Source organism: Xenopus tropicalis, chromosome 8, assembly GCF_000004195.4.
Source record: "Xenopus tropicalis strain Nigerian chromosome 8, UCB_Xtro_10.0, whole genome shotgun sequence".
Lineage (NCBI taxonomy): Eukaryota > Metazoa > Chordata > Amphibia > Anura > Pipidae > Xenopus > Xenopus tropicalis.
The window spans coordinates 5,453,262-5,479,793 of NC_030684.2; the positions used below are offsets into that span (position 1 = coordinate 5,453,262).

The 26,532-nt window shown below is 48.7% G+C and overlaps 1 protein-coding gene across 1 annotated transcript in view; it reads right to left on the minus strand.

Annotated features, from left to right (window-relative positions):
- Nucleotides 1-21,983, minus strand: part of sardh (sarcosine dehydrogenase) — a 60,831-nt gene extending 38,848 nt beyond the window's left edge. Inside the window, exons 1-11 of the mRNA XM_031891565.1 lie at nucleotides 21,751-21,983; nucleotides 17,408-17,723; nucleotides 14,124-14,302; nucleotides 12,853-13,032; nucleotides 12,636-12,759; nucleotides 12,391-12,491; nucleotides 11,112-11,216; nucleotides 10,308-10,437; nucleotides 8,756-8,842; nucleotides 7,035-7,125; nucleotides 4,787-4,928 (exon numbers count right to left, since the gene is read on the minus strand). Coding sequence (XP_031747425.1) covers nucleotides 4,787-4,928; nucleotides 7,035-7,125; nucleotides 8,756-8,842; nucleotides 10,308-10,437; nucleotides 11,112-11,216; nucleotides 12,391-12,491; nucleotides 12,636-12,759; nucleotides 12,853-13,032; nucleotides 14,124-14,302; nucleotides 17,408-17,717 — 1,449 coding nt within the window. The 5' untranslated portion in view covers nucleotides 17,718-17,723; nucleotides 21,751-21,983. The remainder of the gene's footprint in view (nucleotides 1-4,786; nucleotides 4,929-7,034; nucleotides 7,126-8,755; nucleotides 8,843-10,307; nucleotides 10,438-11,111; nucleotides 11,217-12,390; nucleotides 12,492-12,635; nucleotides 12,760-12,852; nucleotides 13,033-14,123; nucleotides 14,303-17,407; nucleotides 17,724-21,750) is intronic.
- Between the last annotated feature and the right edge of the window lie 4,549 nt (nucleotides 21,984-26,532).

The window sequence follows — 26,532 nt, forward strand, 5'->3', positions numbered from 1 at the left end:
AGGAATGTTCTGGGCACACAATAAGCTGTACCCCCATACTGTACTGTCTAAGGGAAACACTATGGCACCCCCTACCCATATGTATAAATACAAATATACAGAGAAGGAATGTTCTGGGCACACAATAAGCTGTACCCCCATACTGTACTGTCTAAGGGAAAAACTATGGCACCTCCCTCCCATATGTATAAATACAAATATACAGAGAAGGAATGTTCTGGGCACACAATAAGCTGTACCCCCATACTGTACTGTCTAAGGGAAACACTATGGCACCTCCTACCCATATGTATAAATACAAATATACAGAGAAGGAATGCTCTGGGCACACAATAAACTGTACCCCCATACTGTACTGTCTAAGGAAAACACTATGGCACCTCCTACCCATATGTATAAATACAAATATACAGAGAAGGAATGTTCTGGGCACACAATAAGCTGTACCCCCATACTGTACTGTCTATGGGAAACACTATGGCACCTCCCTCCCATATGTATAAATACAAATATACAGAGAAGGAATGTTCTGGGCACACAATAAGCTGTACCCCCATACTGTACTGTCTAAGGGAAACACTATGGCACCCCCTACCCATATGTATAAATACAAATATACAGAGAAGGAATGTTCTGGGCACACAATAAGCTGTACCCCCATACTGTACTGTCTAAGGGAAACACTATGGCACCCCCTACCCATATGTATAAATACAAATATACAGAGAAGGAATGTTCTGGGCACACAATAAGCTGTACCCCCATACTGTACTGTCTAAGGGAAACACTATGGCACCTCCTACCCATATGTATAAATACAAATATACAGAGAAGGAATGTTCTGGGCACACAATAAGCTGTACCCCCATACTGTACTGTCTAAGGGAAACACCATAAAGGGTTAAATCCCACAACCCCCGTTACAGTGGTCTCATTAAGCTTGTTCCCAGCTCTATGAGCAAATCTCATTGCTTAATACGCTGATTTATTTCGAGTGAAACACAGACCAACAAACACCCCGCTGGGCTTTGAGCTCCTCCATTTGCGCTAATGTAACGGGGGGGTGGGGGGGAACGTACGTTTATTTTTATGTTTTTTAATCTCAGTATAAAGAGAGTGAGTCATTAGAACAAGCAGAGACGTGTCAAGTTATTAAAGCGAGGGGGGCTCGGGGGGGTTCTGAAGACGTTTAATTTAGGTGTAATGAGATCTCACAAGCTTGGCGCCGTTTAGGATTTATTCCCCTGGATAATGGGAGGCAGCGGAGGCAGCGGATAATGGCCTCCGGCCCAAGACTCCATATTAATAAGCGACGGGCAGAAGGTACAGCCAGGAACTAAAGCCCTCGGAGCTTCTGAACTTCATCTTCTGGGTTGTCCCCTCCTAATAATACCTACTTTTCCCAATAAAGTCCCATGAATCTTAAGTCCTGGGCAAGGAGATGGGGCCCAGGAGTTGTACCCAGAAGGTACATGAAGGGTAGAACAAGGGGTATAGATAATTGCACATAAGGTTCCCACCCATGATTGTCCTAGGCCTTTGGTTGCCTTGACCGTGGAAACATATCACCCTAAACCTAGATTCTAGGTCCATCATTCCACCTTTTATCTGGATCTCCCGGTCAACTTAACATCTAGGTACATGAAGGGTAGAACAAGGGGTATAAATATTTGCACATAAGGTTCCAACCCATGATTGTCCTAGGCCTTTGGTTGCCTTGACCGTGGAAACATATCACCCTAAACCTAGATTCTAGGTTCATCACCACCTTTTATCTGGATCTCTCGGTCAACTTTACATCTAGGTACATGAAGGGTAGAACAAGGGTATAAATAATTGCACATAAGGTTCCAACCCATGATTGTCCTAGGCCTTTGGTTGCCTTGACCGTGGAAACATATCACCCTAAACCTAGATTCTAGGTTCATCACCACCTTTTATCTGGATCTCTCGGTCAACTTAACATCTAGGTACATGAAGGGTAGAACAAGGGTATAAATAATTGCACATAAGGTTCCAATCCATGATTGTCCTAGGCCTTTGGTTGCCTTGACCGTGGAAACATATCACCCTAAACCTAGATTCTAGGTTCATCACCACCTTTTATCTGGATCTCTCGGTCAACTTAACATCTAGGTACATGAAGGGTAGAACAAGGGGTATAAATAATTGCACATAAGGTTCAAACCCATGATTGTCCTAGGCCAGGGGTAGGGAACCTTGGCTCTCCAGCTGTGATAAAACTACAAATCCCAGCAAGCATTTTCCTTAATTAACCATGACTGTGGCTGTCAGACTCCTGCAATGCATTGTGGGACTGGTAGTTCCATAACAGCTGGAGAGCCAAGGTTCCCTACCCCTGTTCTAGGCCTTTGGTTGTCTTGACCGTGGAAACATATCACCCTAAACCTAGATTCTAGGTCCATCATTCCACCTTTTATCTGGATCTCTCGGTCAACTTTACATCTAGGTACATGAAGGGTAGAACAAGGGGTATAGATAATTGCACATAAGGTTCCCACCCATGATTGTCCTAGGCCTTTGGTTGCCTTGACCGTGGAAACATATCACCCTAAACCTAGATTCTAGGTCCATCATTCCACCTTTTATCTGGATCTCCCGGTCAACTTAACATCTAGGTACATGAAGGGTAGAACAAGGGGTATAAATAATTGCACATAAGGTTCCCACCCATGATTGTCCAAGGCCTTTGGTTGCCTTGACCGTGGAAACATATCACCCCAAACCTAGATTCTAGGTCCATCATTCCACCTTTTATCTGGATCTCTCAGTCAACTTTACATCTAGGTACATGAAGGGTAAAACAAGGGGTATAAATAATTGCACATAAGGTTCCAACCCATGATTGTCCTAGGCCTTTGGTTGCCTTGTCCATGGACACATATCACCTTACCCTAAACCTAGATTTGAGGTCCATCATTCCACCTTTTATCTGGATCTCTCGGTCAACTTTACATCTAGGTACATAAGGTTCCAACCCATGATTGTCCTAGGCCTTTGGTTGCCTTGACCATGGAAACATATCACCCTAAACCTAGATTCTAGGTCCATCATTCCACCTTTTATCTGGATCTCTCGGTCAACTTAACTTCTAGGAATCTAAGTCAACCCATCATAATCTACTGTGGGCAAAGGTGGCCATACAGGGGCAGATTTCAGCTGCCGATTCAAGTCCTTCAGCTTATATGTCTGCATTCCCGACAGATATCTGGCCTAAAACTGGGCAGATCTCGATCAGGCAGGCTTGATTTTCTGTCGGATTGGCGACTGCATTGGCTCATTGATGCAGGACTTGGTCCAAAGGCACCTATGCCCACCCTAGGACCAAACGATCGAATTAGCCCACCTTTAGGCGGCCATATTAGGAGAAGATCCTAATAATTTGGATTATGGGTCTTACTGACTTAAGGTGGCCATTCATGGTAAGATTCGCTCGTTTGGTGAGGTCGACCAACCAAGCGAATCTGACCGTGTATGGCCACCTTAAGTCAGTAAGACCCATAATCAAAATAATTTGGCAAAGATTTCATCTAAGTCCCCCAGGGACCCATGAAACTGGGTCTGTTCACCAATCAGAGAAGATCCATGTCTGGCAGAGCCAATGTTATTTGATCTTCTCAGGCTTTTATTCATCGTTTATATAAGCTTCATTTGTCATCTATGTCCATCAATGCACACTTTCCATCCACAGAGGTCCACCAGTCAGCCATTTTGTTTTCGTTGTATCAGTCGACAACTTATCAAAGAATTAATCAACATCTATATTCATGACCCACCCAAGGTGATCCCCATGTAGCTTTTAAAACCACATAAAGCTGTAAGGAAATGATGAAGCCTCCATCTAGGTCAGTGGTTGTTGGATTTTCTTTTTTTATAGTTCAAGCCCCCCCCTAGAATCGTTGGTCAGGGCCCAAAATAACGTTGCAGATATAGACAACTATTAATGTCCATCATCTATCTTGTTCCTTTATTAAACCGTCTGTAAAGTCCTGTAGGAACCACTCATCTTGGTCCTTCATTAACCGGTGTTTCTAAATCGTACACTGAACTCTTCAACTAGGTCCTTTGGGAAACGGCCTATCTAAGTTCTACATGGAACCATTCATCTAAGGAACATTAGCCCTCCACTTAGCCATCATCTATCTTGTACCTTCAGTAAACTGTGTTAGTCCTCCAATTAACCATTCATCTAGCTCCTCAGTAAGTTCTCCTCTACATCATCCATCATGGCCCTTCATTACACTGTGTGTCCTACACTGAATCCTTCATCTAGGTCCTTCAGTAAACTTAGTCCTTCTACGGAACCATTTATCTAAATAACCTTAGTCCTCCACTGAATCATGAACTGTCTTTCTAAGGCAACAATTCCCAACCAGTGGCTCCTGTGCAACATGTTGCTCAATAACCCCTTGAATGTTGCTCCCAGTGGCCTCAAAGCAGATGCTTATTTTTAGATTCTTGGCCTTCAAATAGCCAATCACAGCACTTATTTGGCACCCTGGGGACTTTTTCCTCAACTCTTTTTACATTCGATAGTCTCTCAAAGGTAAAAAAAAAAGGTTGGGGACCTCTGTTCTAAGGTCTGCAATGAACCATTCATCTAGTTCCTTCAAGTTCTTCACCAAACCATCCATCTCGATCCTTTATTAAACTGTCTTCCTAAAGTCCTGTACTGAACCATTCATCCTGGTCCTTCAAAAAATGGTGTAGTCGAGTCCTACACTGAACTATTAATTTCCAGTGGCATCTACTGACCATTTAGTACCTCGTGCAATGGGTCCTTTCTCATGTTCCTTCCCGCCAGAGGTTCGTCGTAGGCAAAAACGACCGAGTAGTTCTTGGCATAGGATTCGTGGCTTCTTTCTCGGATCCAGCGATTATGGTTGGTTAGCGATCGGTGGAATCTCCTGAATCAGGTGGAGAGGGTAACGGTAAGAGGTCTGCTATATTTCTACACATGGGCATACATGGAAAAATCTGCTTGCTTGGCACGGTCACCAAGATCTTTATCTGATTTGGTCACTAACCAAGGACTAAAGGTGACCATAGATGGTGCAATCCACTCATTTGGCGAGAAAGATGTTTATCTGATTTGGCCACTAACCAAGGACTTAAGGTGGCCATACACGGTTCGATCCACTCATTTGGCGAGAAGATCTTTTTCGGATTTGGCCACTAACCAAGGACTTAAGGTGGCCATACATGGTGTGATCCGTTTATTTGGCAAGAAGATCTTTATCTGATTTGGCCACTAACCAAGGACTTATGGTGGCCATACATGGTGCAATCCGCTCATTTGGCGAGAAGATCTCTATCTGATTTGGCCACTAAGCAAGGATTTAAGGTGGCCATACACAGAATGATCATCTACCAATATGTCCACCTATAGTGGGTAATGTATGGCCACCTTAAGTCCTTGGTTAGTGGCCAATTCAGAAAAAGTTCTTCTCGCCAAATGAGTGGATCGCACCATGTATGGCCACCTTAAGTCCTTGGTTAGTGACCAAATCAGATCAAGATCTTCTTGCCAAATGAGTGGATTGCCACTATAAGTTCTTGGCCCGAGTGCCGAGGACTGAATCAACGAGCCGATGCGGCCCCCAATCCAACGGAAAAATCAAACCTGCCGATCGACATCTTGCCAATTTTAGGCCAGACATCGGCCGGGTAGGTCCTTGGCGGTGGCCCGTGTATGGCCACCTTTAGCTAAGCTATTCCAGTTGTTTGACCCCTCAGATCAAAATACAAGTATTGATTGGGGGGCAGGTCATGAAAATGTGGGTGGGGCTTTTGTTTAGATAAAAGATGGAGGCACGGGGCTAAACAGACTGGGAATATGTTTCCATGAGCAGAAGGGAAATGAACGGCACGTCAAGCCGAATTAATCATTTCCAATGGTCCCGGCTCGCGTCTCTGCCCCCCCATATTGGGAAGAGATGGTATCCTCCAGAGATGGAGATCAGTCCTGGCCTCCCCTCCTCCTCCTTCACCTCCACTTGGGCCTAATTAGATAGAAATAGATTTAATGACAAGCTTTCCCGCACTGTGTGACAAGGGGGCTTATGGTATATCTTCCACTGCCCGGCGGCCTCGGAGTAGGGGGGCCGTAATTGTAATGAGAGGAGGAGGGACCCGAGCGAGTGGGGCTCTCAGGGCCACCATGATAATTAGCCTCCACTCTGCTGTAATTAAGTAAGAGCCAGCTCTCGTACATCAGTGGGGGGGCGCGCCGCCGGCCAATCAGAGCTGAACAGTTAACGGGGGTCCCACTATAGTGTGAAATCAATCAGTAGCCAAGAAGGCCGGTGCGGGGCCCCTCCCGGCATGGTTTCAGCCAGCTGAGCCCCTGACGTCTCCATCCATAACCCTGGCAGGGGGGCACACACACCGCCAAATCAAATTGAATCCTGCTGAAAAAGGCCGAATCCCAAACCGAACACTGCTTGGTTGCTAGGGTAATTTGGATCCTAGCAACCAGATAGCTGCTGAGCAAAAAGCGAAATAATTCAAAAACCAAGAATAATTAAAATTGAAGACCAACTGCAAATTGTTTCAGAATATCCCTCTCGACATCGTGCTAAGTTAATTTAAAGGTGAATTAACCCTTTAACGTCTGAGGTTGGACTTTTAGGGATAGCAACTGCTTTCTCCGGTTGGCTGCAGAGCTTACACTTCATCGTTTCCTTGATAATCTCTCAGGGACTGAATTGTAAGCTGCCGGGACCACTTGAATTTGCAAGAGGAATAAAGGGTAGGTGGGGGGATACAGGGATTAATTCATTAATTGCCCCTTAGGGGCTGATGGGGGGATGGGCCTTTCATTCTGTAATTAGCCAATAGGGCGCCATCGTTTAGACAGGGGGCGTGGGGGAATGAGGACACAGGGTACCATGATGGGAGTGGGTGTAGCCTTGGTGGGGGGGCAGTAGAAAATAAATCGTCCAATCAAAAGGAAGATATTATATGATTGGTTCCAGTTAGTCCCGCCCCCAAATTAATAATAATTCTCTCACCTGATGTCATAGCCGTACATGTCCTTCTCGGGGCGCCCGTGTATAATCCAGTGAGCCAGTTCCTTTCCGCATCCGCCTCCCAGCATCATACCTGCAAGCACAGGACCCCCAGTCACTCTTTGCACAGGATAATTCATGGTTTCACCCCCAGTGACTCTTTGCACAGGATAATTCATGGTTTCTCCCCCAGTGACTCTTTGCACAGGATAATTCATGGTTTCCCCCCCAGTGACACTTTGCACAGGATAATTCATGGTTTCTCCCCCAGTGACTCTTTGCACAGGATAATTCATGGTTTCTCCCCCAGTGACTCTTTGCACAGGATAATTCATGGTTTCTCCCCCAGTGACTCTTTGCACGGGATAATTCATGGTTTCTCCCCCAGTGACTCTTTGCTCAGGATAATTCATGGTTTCTCCCCCAGTGACTCTTTGCACAGGATAATTCATGGTTTCTCCCCCAGTGACTCTTTGCACGGGATAATTCATGGTTTCTCCCCCAGTGACTCTTTGCTCAGGATAATTCATGGTTTCTCCCCAGTGACTCTTTGCACGGGATAATTCATGGTTTCTCCCCCAGTGACTCTTTGCACGGGATAATTCATGGCTTCTCCCCCAGTGACTCTTTGCACAGGATAATTCATGGCTTCTCCCCCAGTGACTCTTTGCACAGGATAATTCATGGTTTCTCCCCCAGTGACTCTTTGCACGGGATAATTCATGGTTTCTCCCCCAGTGACTCTTTGCACAGGATAATTCATGGTCTCTCCCCCAGTGACTCTTTGCACGGGATAATTCATGGTTTCTCCCCAAGTGACTCTTTGCACAGGATAATTCATGGTTTCTCCCCCAGTGACTCTTTGCACAGGATAATTCATGGCTTCTCCCCCAGTGACTCTTTGCACGGGATAATTCATGGTTTCTCCCCCAGTGACTCTTTGCACGGGATAATTCATGGCTTCTCCCCCAGTGACTCTTTGCACAGGATAATTCATGGTTTCTCCCCCAGTGACTCTTTGCACAGGATAATTCATGGTTTCTCCCCCAGTGACTCTTTGCACAGGATAATTCATGGTTTCTCCCCCAGTGACTCTTTGCACAGGATAATTCATGGCTTCTCCCCAAGTGACTCTTTGCACAGGATAATTCATGGCTTCTCCCCCAGTGACTCTTTGCACAGGATAATTCATGGTTTCTCCCCCAGTGACTCTTTGCACAGGATAATTCATGGTTTCTCCCCCAGTGACTCTTTGCACAGGATAATTCATGGTTTCTCCCCAAGTGACTCTTTGCACAGGATAATTCATGGTTTCTCCCCCAGTGACTCTTTGCACAGGATAATTCATGGCTTCTCCCCCAGTGACTCTTTGCACGGGATAATTCATGGTTTCTCCCCCAGTGACTCTTTGCACGGGATAATTCATGGCTTCTCCCCCAGTGACTCTTTGCACAGAATAATTCATGGTTTCTCCCCCAGTGACTCTTTGCACAGGATAATTCATGGTTTCTCCCCCAGTGACTCTTTGCACAGGATAATTCATGGCTTCTCCCCAAGTGACTCTTTGCACAGGATAATTCATGGCTTCTCCCCAAGTGACTCTTTGCACAGGATAATTCATGGCTTCTCCCCCAGTGACTCTTTGCACAGGATAATTCATGATTTCTCCCCCAGTGACTCTTTGCTCAGGATAATTCATGGTTTCTAATGGGTTAATTACTTACCCGCGCTATTAAAGCCACAGCCCAGGAAGAACCCCCGCACTTCAGGAGACTCCCCCAGCAGGGGCTTGTGGTCAGCGGTAAAAGATTCTGAAAAGACAAAAAAGCCAATCAGGAAGCCCGGAACCTCTTAAACGGCCAATAACACCCGGAAATCAATGAGCATTTCTATAAGATCTTCCCATGTACCGGGTAGAATTCTATTCTGTGTTACTGGCCCTTTAAAAAAGGTAGTTCACCTTTAAATTAACTCTTAGTATGACAGAGACATTGATATTCTGAGACTATTTGCAATTGGTATTTATTTAAGTTATTTAGCTTTTTGCTCAGCAGCTATCTGGTTGCTAGGGTCTTGTTTACCTTAGCAACCAGGCAGTAGGTCGAATGAGGCATGACTATGAGACTAGGAGAGGGACTGAGTAGAAAGATAAGGAATAAAAAGTAACAATAACAATAAAACTGGAGCCTCACAGAGCAATAGGTTTTGGCTGCTGGGGGCAGTTATCCTGTTGCTAGGGCTCAACTTACCTTAGCGACCATGGAGTGGTTTGATTGAGAGGCTGGTATATGAATAGGGGAGGGGCTGAATAGAAAGATAAGGAATAAAAAGTAACAATAAAACTGGAGCCTCACAGAGCAATAGGGTTTGGCTGCCGGGGTTGCTAGGGCTCAAATTACCTTAGCAACCAGGGAGTGGTTTGGATGAGAGGCTGGTATATGAATAGGGGAGGGGCTGAATAGAAAGATAAGGAATAAAAACAATAAAACTGGAGCCTCACAGAGCAATAGGGTTTGGCTGCCGGGGTCAGTGACCCCCATTTGAAAAGCTGCAAAGAGTCAGAAGAAGAAGGCAAATAATTCAAAAACTATAACAAATAAACAATGAAGACCAATTGCAAAGTTGCTAGGAATAGGACACTCTATAACATTCTAAATTAAAAGTTTAACCCCGTTAACGTTGAAACATTTGTAGTCAAAAAGTTGCATTTTCTTTGTTCGCCAAAGGTTTATTTGGGATTTACTTGCCCTTGGTTTGTGCCTGGGGCTGCGCGGTGCTGCCATCTACAGGTCACGCGGCAGAACATTCAGTAGCCGTGCCGGCGTCTATGCCAACGTTGTCAGGGCTTTCAGAGACGTCGGCTACCCCCGGGGGGGCAATTATCTATTCCTGGGTTTTTGTTTAGAACTAACACAGGGTCGGACCAGGAAAAAATCCGATGGGCCCCCGCTGACCCAGGCCCGCTCCCCCCCACCAATAACTATGGGCTCCAGCGCACCAGGTCCCCCCCGAGGAAGAGGTGCAGTATGTGGTGGGGAAACAGGGGGGTGTAACAGCTCTGAACTGGGGTGAGGGGCCCCTAGGCAGTAGCCTTGGACACCCCCCTGGCATTCCCAGTACCCACTGATTGCCAGTCCGGGCCTGGTCACGTGATTTTTTAGGTTCCTAATGCCCCTTGTGGTGGCACAGCGAGGGGGCAAGCAGGCAAGTAAGTGATGGAGTTAGGCCACACCCATAAATAAGAAGTGGGCAGTCCTGGGGTTCAGACCCGCCTACCTGGGCCGCACACAGTGGACTTGATGCCAGTCTGTTCCAGAGCCGGAACCCTGTTGATGGCCCCCTGGATGTGCTGAATGAATACGTCCCAATCCAGATCGAAGAGCCCGAACGCAAACTTATCCGAGACCTTTTTTCGGGGGAAAATGGACCTTGATTAGGGTTTGGTCACATGGTGTAAGCGAGTGGGTGTGGGACCGGCGCGTCTGGGGGGGCAAGCTGTGTACCCCGTTGCCTGGGGCAGGTTGGCCAACTGCAAAAGGGTTTTTTTTTTTTAATCAACATTTTGGGCCCTTTATGGAGCCTCATTATAAGGCGGCCAAAGGTGGCCAAACCTCTTCTTCCCCCAATCTGCCCTTCTAAGGTGGGTGATATCAGGCCCTGGGGCCGAACCATTGAATCAAAATGGCAGCCATCCACCGTGGCCCCCGATGCAACAGGAAAATCGAACCTCCTGCCCGAGTTTTGGCCAGAAAAGCTGGCGAATAGGGCTTAAATCTGCCCACCTAGATGTGAGGAACCCCCCCCCCCCCCCTATATAAACCAAATGGTACAGGCCCTACTGAATCAGTATATATATATATATAAAGCAGAAATGTGTCTATAAATCTAGATACATCCTGCATGGCCCCATAGAAACCAGCGCAGGCTGCAGCGTGTATCGGAAGCTGTTGCTATGTATGTCGATTTAATACGTGACTTTAAAGGGTTAATGTGGCAGTATAAGGAAGGGGCTGATGCTGACGGGCCCCCCCCCCCCCCGGCCGGAGGCAGGACCCCTCTGACAGCCAATCGGCGCCTCACCTTCTCCCAGAATATGGGGTTTGACTCATATCCTCCCACTGACAGCGCGTCGCCTTGGAGACGCAGATACACCGAGGCATCGTGGTCCCGAACATTTGGCATGTTCTAAAAATAAACGGGGGGGAAAATAAAGAAAAATAAAGGAAAAAATAAATGAAAACGGGCAGCGGAACTCAGAACAGCTCGAGCGGAACTATAACTCCCACGAGTGTGTTACGGTAGGGCTAAGGCATCTGGCTGAGCATGATGGGAAATGTAGTTTTTAAAAGGAAAGTGTAAAATATGGGCACAAAGCACCCCCTTAACTTGGGGCGAGTGGGGGAGGGAGGTCAATGGGGGGTCAGGACTGGGTTGGCCGGGCCCACCGCCCGCAATTCTGCCCTTGCACCCACGTGACTAGCAAATAAGCCAATGGTCTAGTAACCCATAGCTACCAATCATAAGGTAGCATCTACCTGGGGTGTGCACGGCTGTTACCCCTGGGGCCCCCACAAGGCCACCCACTTGCTCACCACCAGCCCTACCCCCCATCTTCAGGGCAGCAACCATACTGGGTCTATGAGGCCCACTGGATTTTTTTCCCGGCGTCCCGTCGGCCCGAAGCAAGCAAACTCCATAGCAACCAGTCAGCAATGGGCTTTGATATTTCAAAGCCAGTAAAACTAATGAAAGAATAGCTGTGATTGGTTGCTTCTGACTGCGGCTCCTTTTTACCCCAATAATATAAGATAACATTTGTACGTTATAGGATGCCCTATTCCTAACAACTTTGCAATTGGTCCTCATTATTTATTTTTATAGTTTTTTAATTATTTGCTATATTTGGCTACATTTTTCCAGCTTTTACTTGGAGGGGTCACTGACCCCGGCAGCCAAACCCTATTGCTCTGTGAGGCTCCAGTTTTATAGTTATTGTTACTTTTTATTCCTTATCTTTCTATTCAGCCCCTCCCCTATTTATATATCAGTCACTCTCTCAACCCACTCCCTGGTTGCTAAGGTAATTTGAGCCCTAGCAACAGGATAACTGACCCCGGCAGCCAAACCCTATTGCTCTGTGAGGCTCCAGTTTTATTGTTATTGTTACTTTTTATTCCTTATCTTTCTATTTAGTCCCTCTTCTATGCCTACTCCTGCCACCCCTGCCTGGTTGCTAAGGTAAACAAGACCCTAGCAACCAGCGAGCTGCTAAAAAAAAGAGAGCCGTTCAACAAAAAAAAGCAAAATAACTGAAAAACTACAAAAAAAAGACCAACTGCAATGTCTACATCATACAGACCTGAATGCCCTCGATCCTCTCGGTGACCACGTAGGCGTGGTGCATGGCTACCAGGGGGACGTTGACGCCGGCCATTTGACCAAGTTTGGGAGCCCAGGCACCTAAAGGCACAGAGACGCTTGTAACTACCTCTCCTGTATATGAGGCACTGGCTCTGTATCGCCCTCTATGGGTCAGAGGGGCAAATGCCCAGTCCTATTAATAACAGCAGCCTCCCATAATGCACTTCTCCCTTGCCTACTTACCCGCACAGTTGACGACACAGGGGGTCTCCACGGTGCCATGTAGGGTCTCGACTGCCACCACCCGCCGGACCCCCAGGTCGTCTGTTTTGACTCGAATGCCAGTCACTGGGCAGTTCTCAATAACCTGCGGGGGGGGGGGGGGGGGGGCAGAAGAATGGACCATACCATTATTTTTAATGAAACCCTATAACCCATATAACCGTAGGCCCTGACTTGCCTGTGCCCCGCGGGCAGAAGAAGCCCGTGCCAGGGTGGTGCAGGTCCCAGCAGGGTCCATGGTGCCATCTTTGGGGACGTACAACGTGCCGTAGAGATCATCCACGTTCATTAGGGGGTACAGGTCCTTGGTTTGTGCCGGAGACAGGACGTACGATTCCACGCCATAAACCTTCCCCAGCTGGGAGACAGGGGGGGGACATTGCTCAGTCACAGACCCCCCCAAAGCATGAGAATACATAGAAACTCTATCTGGGCGGGGAGCGAGACTAAATGGCTTAGGGGTCACAGCCGGCAGCTGGAGCATCATGGGAAGGGGGAAATAACCAACTAAATAGCCAGGATAAGTGGCCCACCCAGTCAGGTATTTGGCCAGCATATCGCCAACTAGGGCCGGTGCCAGTATTACAAATTTACAGGCAATATAAATGCAGTGAAACCCTACCCATAATGCCTCCCTTCCCTGACTCTTTAGCAACAGGCCTCTCAGCCCATCCTTTAGAGAGGCCAGCCTCTGCCCCGCCCATTCCTCCGCCCCATTCGCCCATTAGCCCTGTCTAGCCTGCTCATTTCCCTGCCCCTAAGTGACATTAGTGCCCGCCCCTAACCTAAAGGCCAGCCTCTGCCCCGCCCATTCCCCTGTCTAGCCTGCTCATTTCCCTGCCCCTAAGTGACGTCAGTGCCCGCCCCTAACCTAAAGGCCAGCCTCTGCCCCGCCCATTCCCCTCTCTAGCCTGCTCATTTCCCTGCCCCTAAGTGACATTAGTGCCCGCCCCTAACCTAAAGGCCAGCCTCTGCCCCGCCCCTTCCTCCGCCCCATTCCCCTCTCTAGCCTGCTCATTTCCCTGCCCCTAAGTGACGTCAGTGCCCGCCCCTAACCTAAAGGCCAGCCTCTGCCCCTCCCATTCCTCCGCCCCATTCGCCCAGCCTAGACTAATAGTCAACCCAACCTTAACCCCCCCCCCCCCGGTTCCCCTTCTTTTTATAGACCTGAGCCCTCCCCACCTATGATGTAACTGAGGGGGCGGTGCCTATATACTGGGGGGGGGGAGGCTTGACCCACCCACGACCCACTTTTGCCCAGGTTGCGGGCCGGCCCTCACATCACTACTGGTGACATTGCCCAAAGCAACCAATCAGATCTTTGCTTTACTTTTCCAACTTGTAGGTGAATGTTCAAATGTAACTGCTTATTGGTTGCTATGGGCAACAAGACCAGAGATGTTGGCTTACACACTATAGTAAATTGGCACGGTACATAGGGATCCGTACAGACATCAGCCTCTTGTACTCATCCAGACGCTGCTTGTTGGAGGCGATGAAGAGCCCCCCGTTCTCTATCCACCCCGTATGGAGGCCGGTCTCCTGCTCCAGCTCGCGGCTAACCACATCCCGAGTGTGCGCCAACAGCTCCACCTCCACGTCACTGGGGCGCAGCTGCCAAAGGAGACCTGGCGGGAGGCAACAAGGGTGAAACTAAGAGCGGCTTTGGGCGGCCAAGGTTGGGAGTTGACCCCTGGGGGGTTATTGTTAATATTGTTAATTACCAAAGGAACCTGAGAGCAGCGAGGAGGGGGGTGATTTCCGACTCATGAACCGACTCTCTGGCCTTCAGGGGGGATCAGATCTACGTAGTCAGATCCTTCTATCATTCTGGGCTTGGGCTTATTTATCTACATAATTCTGTTTATGTGCCTGGGAGCTGCCATATTGGCTCATTAACTAGGGTAACGCTATATACGGGGAGGGGCTAACTGGAATGTACCATGCAATAACTACGGGGGGGGGGGGGTATATGGGACTATCAGCAGTAACGTAACTAGGACCCCCTGGGCCGCCATATTGGCTCATTAACTAGGGTAACGCTATATACGGGGAGGGGCTAACTGGAATGTACCATGCAATAACTACGGGGGGGGGGTATATGGGACTATCAGCAGTAACGTAACTAGGACCCCCTGGGCCGCCATATTGGCTCATTAACTAGGGTAACGCTATATACGGGGAGGGGCTAACTGGAATGTACCATGCAATAACTACGGGGGGGGGGTATATGGGACTATCAGCAGTAACGTAACTAGGACCCCCTGGGCCGCCATATTGGCTCATTAACTAGGGTAACGCTATATACGGGGAGGGGCTAACTGGAATGTACCATGCAATAACTACGGGGGGGGGGGGTATATGGGACTATCAGCAGTAACGTAACTAGGACCCCCTGGGCCGCCATATTGGATCATTAACTAAGGTAACGCTATATAAGGGGAGGGGCCTCAGCGACCATAAGGAGCTAACTGGAATGTACCATCCAATAACTACGAGGGGGGGGTTATATGGGACTATCAGCAGTAACGTAACTAGGACCCCCTGGGAAACCATATTGGCTCGTTAACTAGGGTAACACTATATAAGGGGAGGGGCCTCAGCGACCATAAGGAGCTAACTGGAATGTACCATCCAATAACTACGGGGGGGGGGGTATATGGGACTATCAGCAGTAACGTAACTAGGACCCCCTGGGCAACCATATTGGCTCGTTAACTAGGGTAACACTATATAAGGGGAGGGGCCTCGGCGACCATAAGGAGCTGTAAGGAGCTAACTGGGATGTACCATGCTATAACTACAGGGGGGGGTATATGGGACTATCAGCAGTAATGTAACTAGGACCCCCTGGGCCCGGAGGCAAATGGGACAGCCACTCCCCCCTGGCCCAGTTACCCCCACTAATTGCCCAGTTACACCCCCATCTAACTCACCCCCACTGCACTTGTCTATTGACAGGCTAAATATACCAGGAAGCCTATAGGAGAGCCAGGGGCTCCTGGGCCAGGTGTTAGGGGCCCATTTGAAGGGGGTGGACCTGGACTGCCGCAGCCCGAAGAGGCGGCACTATTGGGGTGAGATTTGGGGGATCAGGGGCATAAGGGTGTATTCCTTATGGCAACCTTGCCCCTAAACTGGGGCTGCGGCCACCGGCTATTGCCCCCCTAGCTGGCCCGACCCAACATTACATTAGCCCCTCTCTTATTTATCTTCCAAATTCCGATTCAAACCATAACTACATTGCCGCCAACGTGCCACCCCCCAATATCAAGGGGACACATGCCGTACGCTGTACCCCAATGTTCAAAAGCCCCGACTAAGCGCAAGGTTCCCTTTTTTAATTTCATTTTTTTCATGAATGAATTTTAAACAAAGTCAAAATCCTACAAACGGGTAAACTTCCCCTTTAAAAAAAGAAAAAAACCCCATTTCTGCCTGCGGGGGAATAGATTTAGCACCGTACGAAGTCCGTTATTATCCGGCGGCGCTGAAGCTGCCATGGCGGGGGCGGTGACTCAATAGCAGGTAAGTGAGTGGGAGCAATAATACGGTTATTAGCGCTGCGGGTTTGGGGGGGGGGGATTTGGGCGCTTTGGGGCGGGGAGGGGCTCATTTAGACACATTTCCACCTGGTTATTACACCATTCCCTTCCCTGAACCGTAAGCCATTTATCCGCGCTGAATAGGGGTAATAATGGGACAATAGCGCCGAGTGCGTAATTCAGGTTATTGTGTGGTCGTCATGGCAACCGCATGGATTTAATAGCCGAGTGTTCAATAAACAATATCTGCCGGCTGTATATAGATGTAAGCGCTGAGCCCCCCCCCCCGCCTGGGGGTCACTCATCCCGCCCCGGGAAATTATATATATATATATTCTTTGTGTGAGTAAAGCATTAAAGGGCAACTAAACCTTTCAAACCTTTATAAATATATATCAGGGCAGCTTCTCAGTTAGGACCTAATATGCTTCTCCTATAGTTAACTTGTTAGTAGGATGTAGAGAGGGATATTCTGAGACAGTTTGCAATTGGTCTTCATTTTTTATTATTTGTAGTTTTTTTTTTAAATTGGAGTTTCAGCAGCTATTGGTTGCTAGGGTCTAAATGATCTTAGCAACCAGGGGGTGGTTGGAATGAGAGACGGGAATATGAATAGGGGAGGGGCTGAATAGAAAGGAATAGAAAGGAATAAAAAGTAACAATAACAATAAAACTGGAGCCTCACAGAGCAATAGGGTTTGGCTGCCGGGGTCAGTGACCCCCATTTGAAAGCTGGAAAGAGTCAGAAGAGGAAGGCAAATAATTAAAAAATGATTAAAAATAAATAATGAAGACCAATTGAAATACTGCTTAGAATTGGACATTCTATAATATACTCACAGTCACAGGTTAATAATGCTAAGAATAGGAAAGTAAGGCTGGTGTGCCCTCTACTGGCCACAGAAAAGCACTACAGCAACGATGAAACCAGAGCCATGGCAGCTTCTCAGGGAACTCTGAGTATCACTCATGTATTATAAGGGATAATGTACCCCCTACTGTAAATGATAAGGATATTAGCAGTCACTGAGGGGTTCTGTGCCCCCCATATAAAGGCACAAGGCTGCAGGCTGAGTTATACAGGGAACTCTGAGTATCACTTATGTATTATAAGGGATAATGTACCCCCTACTATATATAACAAGGATATATCTCAGGATATTATATATATATATGGGGGCATATTACCTGCTGTGTGCCACGTGGTCCCAGAAGTAAGTCGATCCCTTTCCAGCAGTACGACGTTGGTCACCCCCATCTTGGCTAAGTGATACGTAGTCTGGCACCCCAAACTGCCCCCGCCAATGACCACCACATCCGCCGACCGAGGGAGGGGCTTGGTGGGCCCTGTGCCAGCAGAACGCTCCTCCTTTAGAGTGCTAGCATAGGGGACACTCTTCTCCGAGGTGTGTCCGGCGACGCTGCCGAAACTGCTGGCTTTGGCCACCGCTGCCCTGAGCCTGGTAGCCCCCCGTACGGCCCTGCCGAGGTACCTCATGGCCCCCTGCAATGGGAGCAACGTCAGATTCAGCAAAATGTGCTCAGTGTCCGTAAGTAAAACAATCACATGGTTTATTCGTAACCAATCAGCTTTGTCCTATGGGAATAGAGCATCTGGCACATTGGCCTGTTCTGCATATATATACAGTGGTGTGAAAAACTATTTGCCCCCTTCCTGATTTCTTATTCTTTTGCATGTTTGTCACACTTAAATGTTTCTGCTCATCAAAAACCGTTAACTATTAGTCAAAGATAACATAATTGAACACAAAATGCAGTTTTTAAATGAAGGTTTACGTTATTAAGGGAGAAAAAAAACTCCAAATCTACATGGCCCTGTGTGAAAAAGTGATTGCCCCCCTTGTTAAAAAATAACTTAACTGTGGTTTATCAATTTCAATTTTCAATTTCAATATCAATTTCTGTAGTCACCCCCAGGCCTGATTACTGCCACACCTGTTTCAATCAAGAAATCACTTAAATAGGAGCTACCTGACACAGAGAAGTAGCCCAAAAGCACCTCAAAAGCTACACATCATGCCAAGATCCAAAGAAATTCAGGAACAAATGAGAACAAAAGTAATTGAGATCTATCAGTCTGGTAAAGGTTATAAAGCCATTTCTAAAGCTTTGGGACTCCAGCGAACCACAGTGAGAGCCATTATCCACAAATGGCAAAAACATGGAACAGTGGTGAACCTTCCCAGGAGTGGCCGGCCGACCAAAATTACCCCAAGAGCGCAGAGACAACTCATCCGAGAGGCCACAAAAGACCCCAGGACAACATCTAAAGAACTGCAGGCCTCACTTGCCTCAATTAAGGTCAGTGTTCACGACTCCACCATAAGAAAGAGACTGGGCAAAAACGGCCTGCATGGCAGATTTCCAAGGCGCAAACCACTTTTAAGCAAAAAGAACATTAAGGCTCGTCTCAATTTTGCTAAAAAACATCTCAATGATTGCCAAGACTTTTGGGAAAATATCTTGTGGACCGACGAGACAAAAGTTGAACTTTTTGGAAGGTGCGTGTCCCGTTACATCTGGCGTAAAAGTAACACAGCATTTCAGAAAAAGAACATCATACCAACAGTAAAAATATGGTGGTGGTAGTGTTGATGGTCTGGGGTTGTTTTGCTGCTTCAGGACCTGGAAGGCTTGCTGTGATAGATGGAACCATGAATTCTACTGTCTACCAAAAAATCCAGCAGGAGAATGTCCGGCCATCTGTTCGTCAACTCAAGCTGAAGCGATCTTGGGTGCTGCAGCAGGACAATGACCCAAAACACACCAGCAAATCCACCTCTGAATGGCTGAAGAAAAACAAAATGAAGACTTTGGAGTGGCCTAGTCAAAGTCCTGACCTGAATCCTATTGAGATGTTGTGGCATGACCTTAAAAAGGCGGTTCATGCTAGAAATCCCTCAAATAAAGCTGAATTACAACAATTCTGCAAAGATGAGTGGGCCAAAATTCCTCCAGAGCGCTGTAAAAGACTCGTTGCAAGTTATCGCAAACGCTTGATTGCAGTTATTGCTGCTAAGGGTGGCCCAACCAGTTATTAGGTTCAGGGGGCAATTACTTTTTCACACAGGGCCATGTAGGTTTGGATTTTTTTTCTCCCTAAATAATAAAAACCCTCATTTAAAAACTGCATTTTGTGTTTACTTGTGTTATCTTTGACTAATAGTTAAATGTGTTTGATGATCAGAAACATTTTGTGTGACAAACATGCAAAAGAATAAGAAATCAGGAAGGGGGCAAATAGTTTTTCACACCACTGTATATACAGGTATAGGATCCCTTATCTGGAAACCCGTTATCCAGAAAGTTCTGAATTAAAGAAAGGCCATCTCCCATGGACTCCATTATAAGCAAATAATTCAAATTTTTAAAAATGATTTAATTTAGTTTATTTAATGGTTAAATGATTCCCTTTTCTCTGTAATAATAAAACAGTACCTGTACTTGATCCCAACTAAGATATAATTACCCCTTATTGGGGCAGAACAGCCCTATTGGGTTTATTTAATGGTTAAATGATTCCCTTTTCTCTGTAATAATAAAACAGTACCTGTACTTGATCCCAACTAAGAAATAATTACCCCTTATTGGGGCAGAACAGCCCTATTGGGTTTAATTCATGGTTAAATGATTCCCTTTTCTCTGTAATAATAAAACAGTACCTGTACTTGATCCCAACTAAGATATAATTACCCCTTATTGGGGGCAGAACAGCCCTATTGGGTTTATTTAATGGTTAAATGATTCCTTTTTCTCTGTAATAATAAAACAGTACCTGTACTTGATCCCAACTAAGATATAATTACCCCTTATTGGGGCAGAACAGCCCTATTGGGTTTATTTCATGGTTAAATGATTCCCTTTTCTCTGTAATAATAAAACAGTACCTGTACTTGATCCCAACTAAGAAATAATTACCCCTTATTGGGGCAGAACAGCCCTATTGGGTTTAATTCATGGTTAAATGATTCCCTTTTCTCTGTAATAATAAAACAGTACCTGTACTTGATCCCAACTAAGATATAATTACCCCTTATTGGGGGCAGAACAGCCCTATTGGGTTTATTTAATGGTTAAATGATTCCTTTTTCTCTGTAATAATAAAACAGTACCTGTACTTGATCCCAACTAAGATATAATTACCCCTTATTGGGGGCAGAACAGCCCTATTGGTTTATTTAATGGTTAAATGATTCCCTTTTCTCTGTAATAATAAAACAGTACCTGTACTTGATCCCAACTAAGATATAATTACCCCTTATTGGGGCAGAACAGTCCTATTGGGTTTATTTCATGGTTAAATGATTCCCTTTTCTCTGTAATAATAAAACAGTACCTGTACTTGATCCCAACTAAGATATAATTACCCCTTATTGGGGCAGAACAGCCCTATTGGGTTTATTTAATGGTTAAATGATTCCCTTTTCTCTGTAATAATAAAACAGTACCTGTACTTGATCCCAACTAAGATATAATTACCCCTTATTGGGGGCAGAACAGCCCTATTGGGTTTATTTAATGGTTAAATGATTCCCTTTTCTCTGTAATAATAAAACAGTACCTGTACTTGATCCCAACTAAGATATAATTACCCCTTATTGGGGGCAGAACAGCCCTATTGGGTTTATTTCATGGTTAAATGATTTTTTAGCAGACTTACGGTATGGAGATCCAAATTACGGAAAGATCCCTTATCCAGAAAACCCCAGGTCCCGAGCATTCTGGATAACAGGTCCCATACCTGTATATATGTTATTCACGGATTTGGTCAGTTCATTCCCATTATTATTTATTATTATTATTATTATGGTCTGTGCCTCGGGTTGCCAGCTTAACCCTTTAATACCGGCCACATTATAAATCCACATCCTGCATGGCTGCACAAAAGTCAGTTCAGTCTGCAGCAGGTATCTATAGTAGTTGCTATGGGTTCAACAAGCGGCCGGTATTACAGGGGGAGGTGGCTTTTGCTGCCCAATAAGCAGTAGGAACCAGTTTCTACAGAAAGGGGAGACTTGGGTCCCCCGGGCTGAACCACTTTTCATTTCCAAGGGGGTGTGTCCAGCCACTCCCCCCACCACTGCCACTCCCCCCACACACCCCCAACAAACACATGGAACAATGTGGGGGTGCAAATCGACAACACAGCGGCCAAACCTGACCCCGCTCTGTGCTTCCAGGATCTGTAACTGGCGATTCCTCCGCTGCGGTTGAACTGCAGCTCTCAGCCTGGTTCCTAAAGCATTCTGGGAGTTGTAGTTTAACTGCAGCTGCAGGCTCACAGGTATATACACCCACATAATATACTGCCTTCTGTATTGGCTTAAGTGGGTGTGAGCCCCCCCCCCAAAGCAGGAAGTGAGGGGTGCAAAGAGGAACTGCTTCCCCATGTTTGGACATATATAGAATATTATCTCACTTTAATACAGATAAGGCTGCCCCTGACCATACACAGAACCCCCCAAACTCTTCTGCCCCCTCAGTCCCCCCCAAACCCCACAGAACCTTACTTGTAGCACTGGGTCGTCTGTGAAGCTGCAACTTTTTTGGAAAGTGACTCCCCCAAAGGCAAAGTTCTGGGCTTGTACAGAAGCTGCTTCTCATTAATGATCTGCAGGCGCATTCCCTGGCCGGGCGCCCGAATATGGGAGTTGGCAGCAGCTGCCCGGCTGGGACCCTGGGGCAATGCTGGGGCCAAACTGCCTAGTGTTTACCAATGAGCCGACGTGGGCTCCAGCGTGGCTACTGCCCCTATAGGGTTAAATCTGGATCCTCCCCCTCCTCCCCTGAACACGCCCCTTTAGTGAAAGTCAATCCAAGCAGCTCATTGGAGCACAAGTGCTGACTCAGTCAATAGCATTAGTACAAGGGGGGCTGTAAGGTGCCACAGACAGTCACTATTTATTGGGCTGGGGGGCTGTTTGTGCCTCTGGGTACTGGGAATGCCAGGGGGGCTGTAAGGTGCCACAGACAGTCACTATTTATTGGGCTGGGGGGGCTGTTTTGTGCCTCTGGGTACTGGGAATGCCAGGGGGGCTGTAAGTGCCACAGACAGTCACTATTTATTGGGCTGGGGGGGCTGTTTGTGCCTCTGGGTACTGGGAATGCCGGGGGGGCTGTAAGGTGCCACAGACAGTCACTATTTATTGGGCTGGGGGGGGCTGTTTGTGCCTCTGGGTACTGGGAATGCCAGGGGGGCTGTAAGGTGCCATAGACAGTCACTATTTAATTGGGCTGGGGGGGGGCTGTTTGTGCCTCTGGGTACTGGGAATGCCAGGGGGGGCTGTAAGGTGCCATAGACAGTCACTATTTATTGGGCTGGGGGGGGCTGTTTGTGCCTCTGGGTACTGGGAATGCCAGGGGGGCTGTAAGGTGCCACAGACAGTCACTATTATTGGGCTGGGGGGGGGCTGTTTGTGCTCTGGGTACTGGGAATGCCAGGGGGGGCTGTAAGGTGCCACAGACAGTCACTATTTATTGGGCTGGGGGGGGCTGTTTGTGCCTCTGGGTACTGGGAATGCCAGGGGGGCTGTAAGGTGCCACAGACAGTCACTATTTAATTGGGCTGGGGGGGGCTGTTTGTGCCTCTGGGTACTGGGAATGCCAGGGGGGCTGTAAGGTACCACAGACAGTCACTATTTATTGGGCTGGGGGGCTGTTTGTGCCTCTGGGTACTGGGAATGCCAGGGGGGCTGTAAGGTGCCACAGACAGTCACTATTTATTGGGCTGGGGGGGGGCTGTTTGTGCTCTGGGTACTGAAATGCAGGGGGGCTGTAAGGTGCCACAGACAGTCACTATTTTATTGGGCTGGGGGGGGGGCTGTTTGTGCTCTGGTACTGGAATGCCAGGGGGGCTGTAAGGTACCACGACAGTCACTATTTATTGGGCTGGGGGGGGGCTGTTTGTGCCTCTGGGTACTGGAAAATGCCAGGGGGGCTGTAAGGTGCCACAGACAGTCACTATTTATGGGCTGGGGGGGGGCTGTTTGTGCCTCTGGTACTGGGAATGCCAGGGGGCTGTAAGGTGCCACAGACAGTCACTATTTTATTGGGCTGGGGGGGGGCTGTTTGTGCCTCTGGGTACGGAAATGCCAGGGGGGCTGTAAGGTGCCACCAGACAGTCACTATTTATTGGGCTGGGGGGGGCTGTTTGTGCCTCTGGGTACTGGGAATGCCAGGGGGCTGTAAGGTGCCACAGACAGTCACTATTTATTGGGCTGGGGGGGGCTGTTTGTGCCTCTGGGTACTGGGAATGCCAGGGGGGCCTGTAAGGTGCACAGACAGTCACTATTTATTGGGCTGGGGGGGGCTGTTTGTGCCTCTGGGTACTGGGAATGCCAGGGGGCTGTAAGGTGCCACAGACAGTCACTATTTATTGGGCTGGGGGGGGGCTGTTTGTGCCTCTGGGTACTGGAAATGCCAGGGGGGCTGTAAGTGCCACAGACAGTCACTATTTATTGGGCTGGGGGGGGCTGTTTGTGCCTCTGGGTACTGGGAATGCCAGGGGGCTGTGTAAGGTGCCACAGACAGTCACTATTTATTGGGCTGGGGGGGGGCTGTTTGTGCCTCTAGGGTACTGGGAATGCCAGGGGGGGCTGTAAGGTGCCACAGACAGTCACTATTTATTGGGCTGGGGGGGGGGCTGTTTGTGCCTCTGGGTACTGGGAATGCCAGGGGGGCTGTAAGGTGCCACAGACAGTCACTATTTTATTGGGCTGGGGGGGCTGTTTGTGCTCTGGGTACTGGGGAATGCCAGGGGGGGGGGCTGTAAGGTGCCACAGACAGTCACTATTTATTGGCTGGGGGGGGGCTGTTTGTGCCTCTGGGTACTGGGATGCCAGGGGGCTGTTAAGGTGCCACAGGACAGTCACTATTTATTGGGCTGGGGGGGGGCTGTTTGTGCCTCTGGGTACTGGGAATGCCAGGGGGGGCTGTAAGGTGCCACAGACAGTCACTATTTATTGGGGCTGGGGGGGGGCTGTTTGTGCCTCTGGGTACTGGGAATGCCAGGGGGGCTGTAAGGTGCCACAGACAGTCACTATTTATTGGGCTGGGGGGGGGCTGTTTGTGCCTCTGGGTACTGGGAATGCCAGGGGGGGCTGTAAGGTGCCACAGACAGTCACTATTTATTGGGCTGGGGGGGGCTGTTTGTGCCTCTGGGTACTGGAATGCCAGGGGGCTGTAAGGTGCCACAGACAGTCACTATTTATTGGGCTGGGGGGGGGCTGTTTGTGCCTCTGGGTACTGGGAATGCCAGGGGGGGCTGTAAGGTGCCACAGACAGTCACTATTTATTGGGCTGGGGGGGGGCTGTTTGTGCCTCTGGTACTGGGAATGCCAGGGGGGCTGTAAGGTGCCACAGACAGTCACTATTTATTGGGCTGGGGGGGGCTGTTTGTGCCTCTGGGTACTGGGAATGCCAGGGGGGCTGTAAGGTGCCACAGACAGTCACTATTTATTGGGCTGGGGGGGGCTGTTTGTGCCTCTGGGTACTGGGAATGCCAGGGGGGCTGTAAGGTGCCACAGACAGTCACTATTTATTGGGCTGGGGGGGGCTGTTTGTGCCTCTGGGTACTGGGAATGCCAGGGGGGGCTGTAAGGTGCCACAGACAGTCACTATTTTATTGGGCTGGGGGGGGGGCTGTTTGTGCCTCTGGGTACTGGGAATGCCAGGGGGCTGTAAGGTGCCACAGACAGTCACTATTTATTGGGGCTGGGGGGGCTGTTTGTGCCTCTGGGTACTGGGAATGCCAGGGGGGCTGTAAGGTGCCACAGACAGTCACTATTTATTGGGCTGGGGGGGCTGTTTGTGCCTCTGGGTACTGGGAATGCCAGGGGGGCTGTAAGGTGCCACAGACAGTCACTATTTATTGGGCTGGGGGGGGCTGTTTGTGCCTCTGGGTACTGGGAATGCCAGGGGGGCTGTAAGGTGCCACAGACAGTCACTATTTATTGGGCTGGGGGGCTGTTTTGTGCCTCTGGGTACTGGGAATGCCAGGGGGGCTGTAAGGTGCCACAGACAGTCACTATTTATTGGGCTGGGGGGGGGCTGTTGTGCCTCTGGGTACTGGGAATGCCAGGGGGGGGCTGTAAGGTGCCACAGACAGTCACTATTTATTGGGCTGGGGGGGGCTGTTTGTGCCTCTGGGTACTGGGAATGCCAGGGGGGCTGTAAAGGTGCCACAGACAGTCACTATTTATGGGGTGGGGGGGGGCCTGTTTGTGCCTACTGGGTACTGGGGAATGCCAGGGGGGCTGTAAGGTGCCACCAGACAGTCACTATTTATTGGGCTGGGGGGGGGGCTGTTTGGTGCCTCTGGGTACTGGGAATGGCCAGGGGGCTGTAAGGTGCCAACCGACCAGTCACTATTTTATTGGGGCTGGGGGGGCTGTTTGTGCCTCTGGCGTACAGGGAATGCCAGGGGGGCTGTAAGGTGCCCACAGACAGTCACTATTTATTGGGCTGGGGGCTGTTTGTGCCTCTGGGTACTGGGAATGCCAGGGGGGCTGTAAGGTGCCACAGACAGTCACTATTTATTGGGCTGGGGGGGGCTGTTTGTGCCTCTGGGTACTGGGAATGCCAGGGGGGCTGTAAGGTGCCACAGACAGTCACTATTTATTGGCTGGGGGGGGCTGTTTGTGCCTCTGGGTACTGGGAATGCCAGGGGGCTGTAAGGTGCCACAGACAGTCACTATTTATTGGGCTGGGGGGGCTGTTTGTGCCTCTGGGTACTGGGAATGCCAGGGGGGCTGTAAGGTGCCACAGACAGTCACAGTATTTATTGGGCGTGGGGGGGCTGTTTGTGCCTCTGGGTACTGGGAATGCCAGGGGGGCTGTAAGGTGCCACAGACAGTCACTATTTATTGGGCTGGGGGGGGCTGTTTGTGCCTCTGGGTACTGGGAATGCCAGGGGGGCTGTAAGGTGCCACAGACAGTCCCAACTGATTCTTATTGGGGCTGGGGGGCGTGTTTTGCCTCCTGGGTACTCGGGAATGCAGGCGGGGCGTAGGTGGCCAGACGACAGATCTACTATTCTATTAGGCGTCTGGGGGGGGGGGCGCATGGTTTGTGCTCTGGTACTGGGAATGCCCAGGGGGTGTAAAGGTGCCCACAGATCAGTCAGTAAATTATTATTGGATCGGCATAGAACCTGGGGGGCCCTCCTCCCGGCTGGCGGTTTTTGTGCCTTCTGGGTACTGGAAATGCCAAGCGGGGGGCTGTAAGAGTGCCGTACAGACAGTCTATATTTATTTGTGGGCGGGGGGGGGCCTGTTTGTGCCTGTGGGTACCTT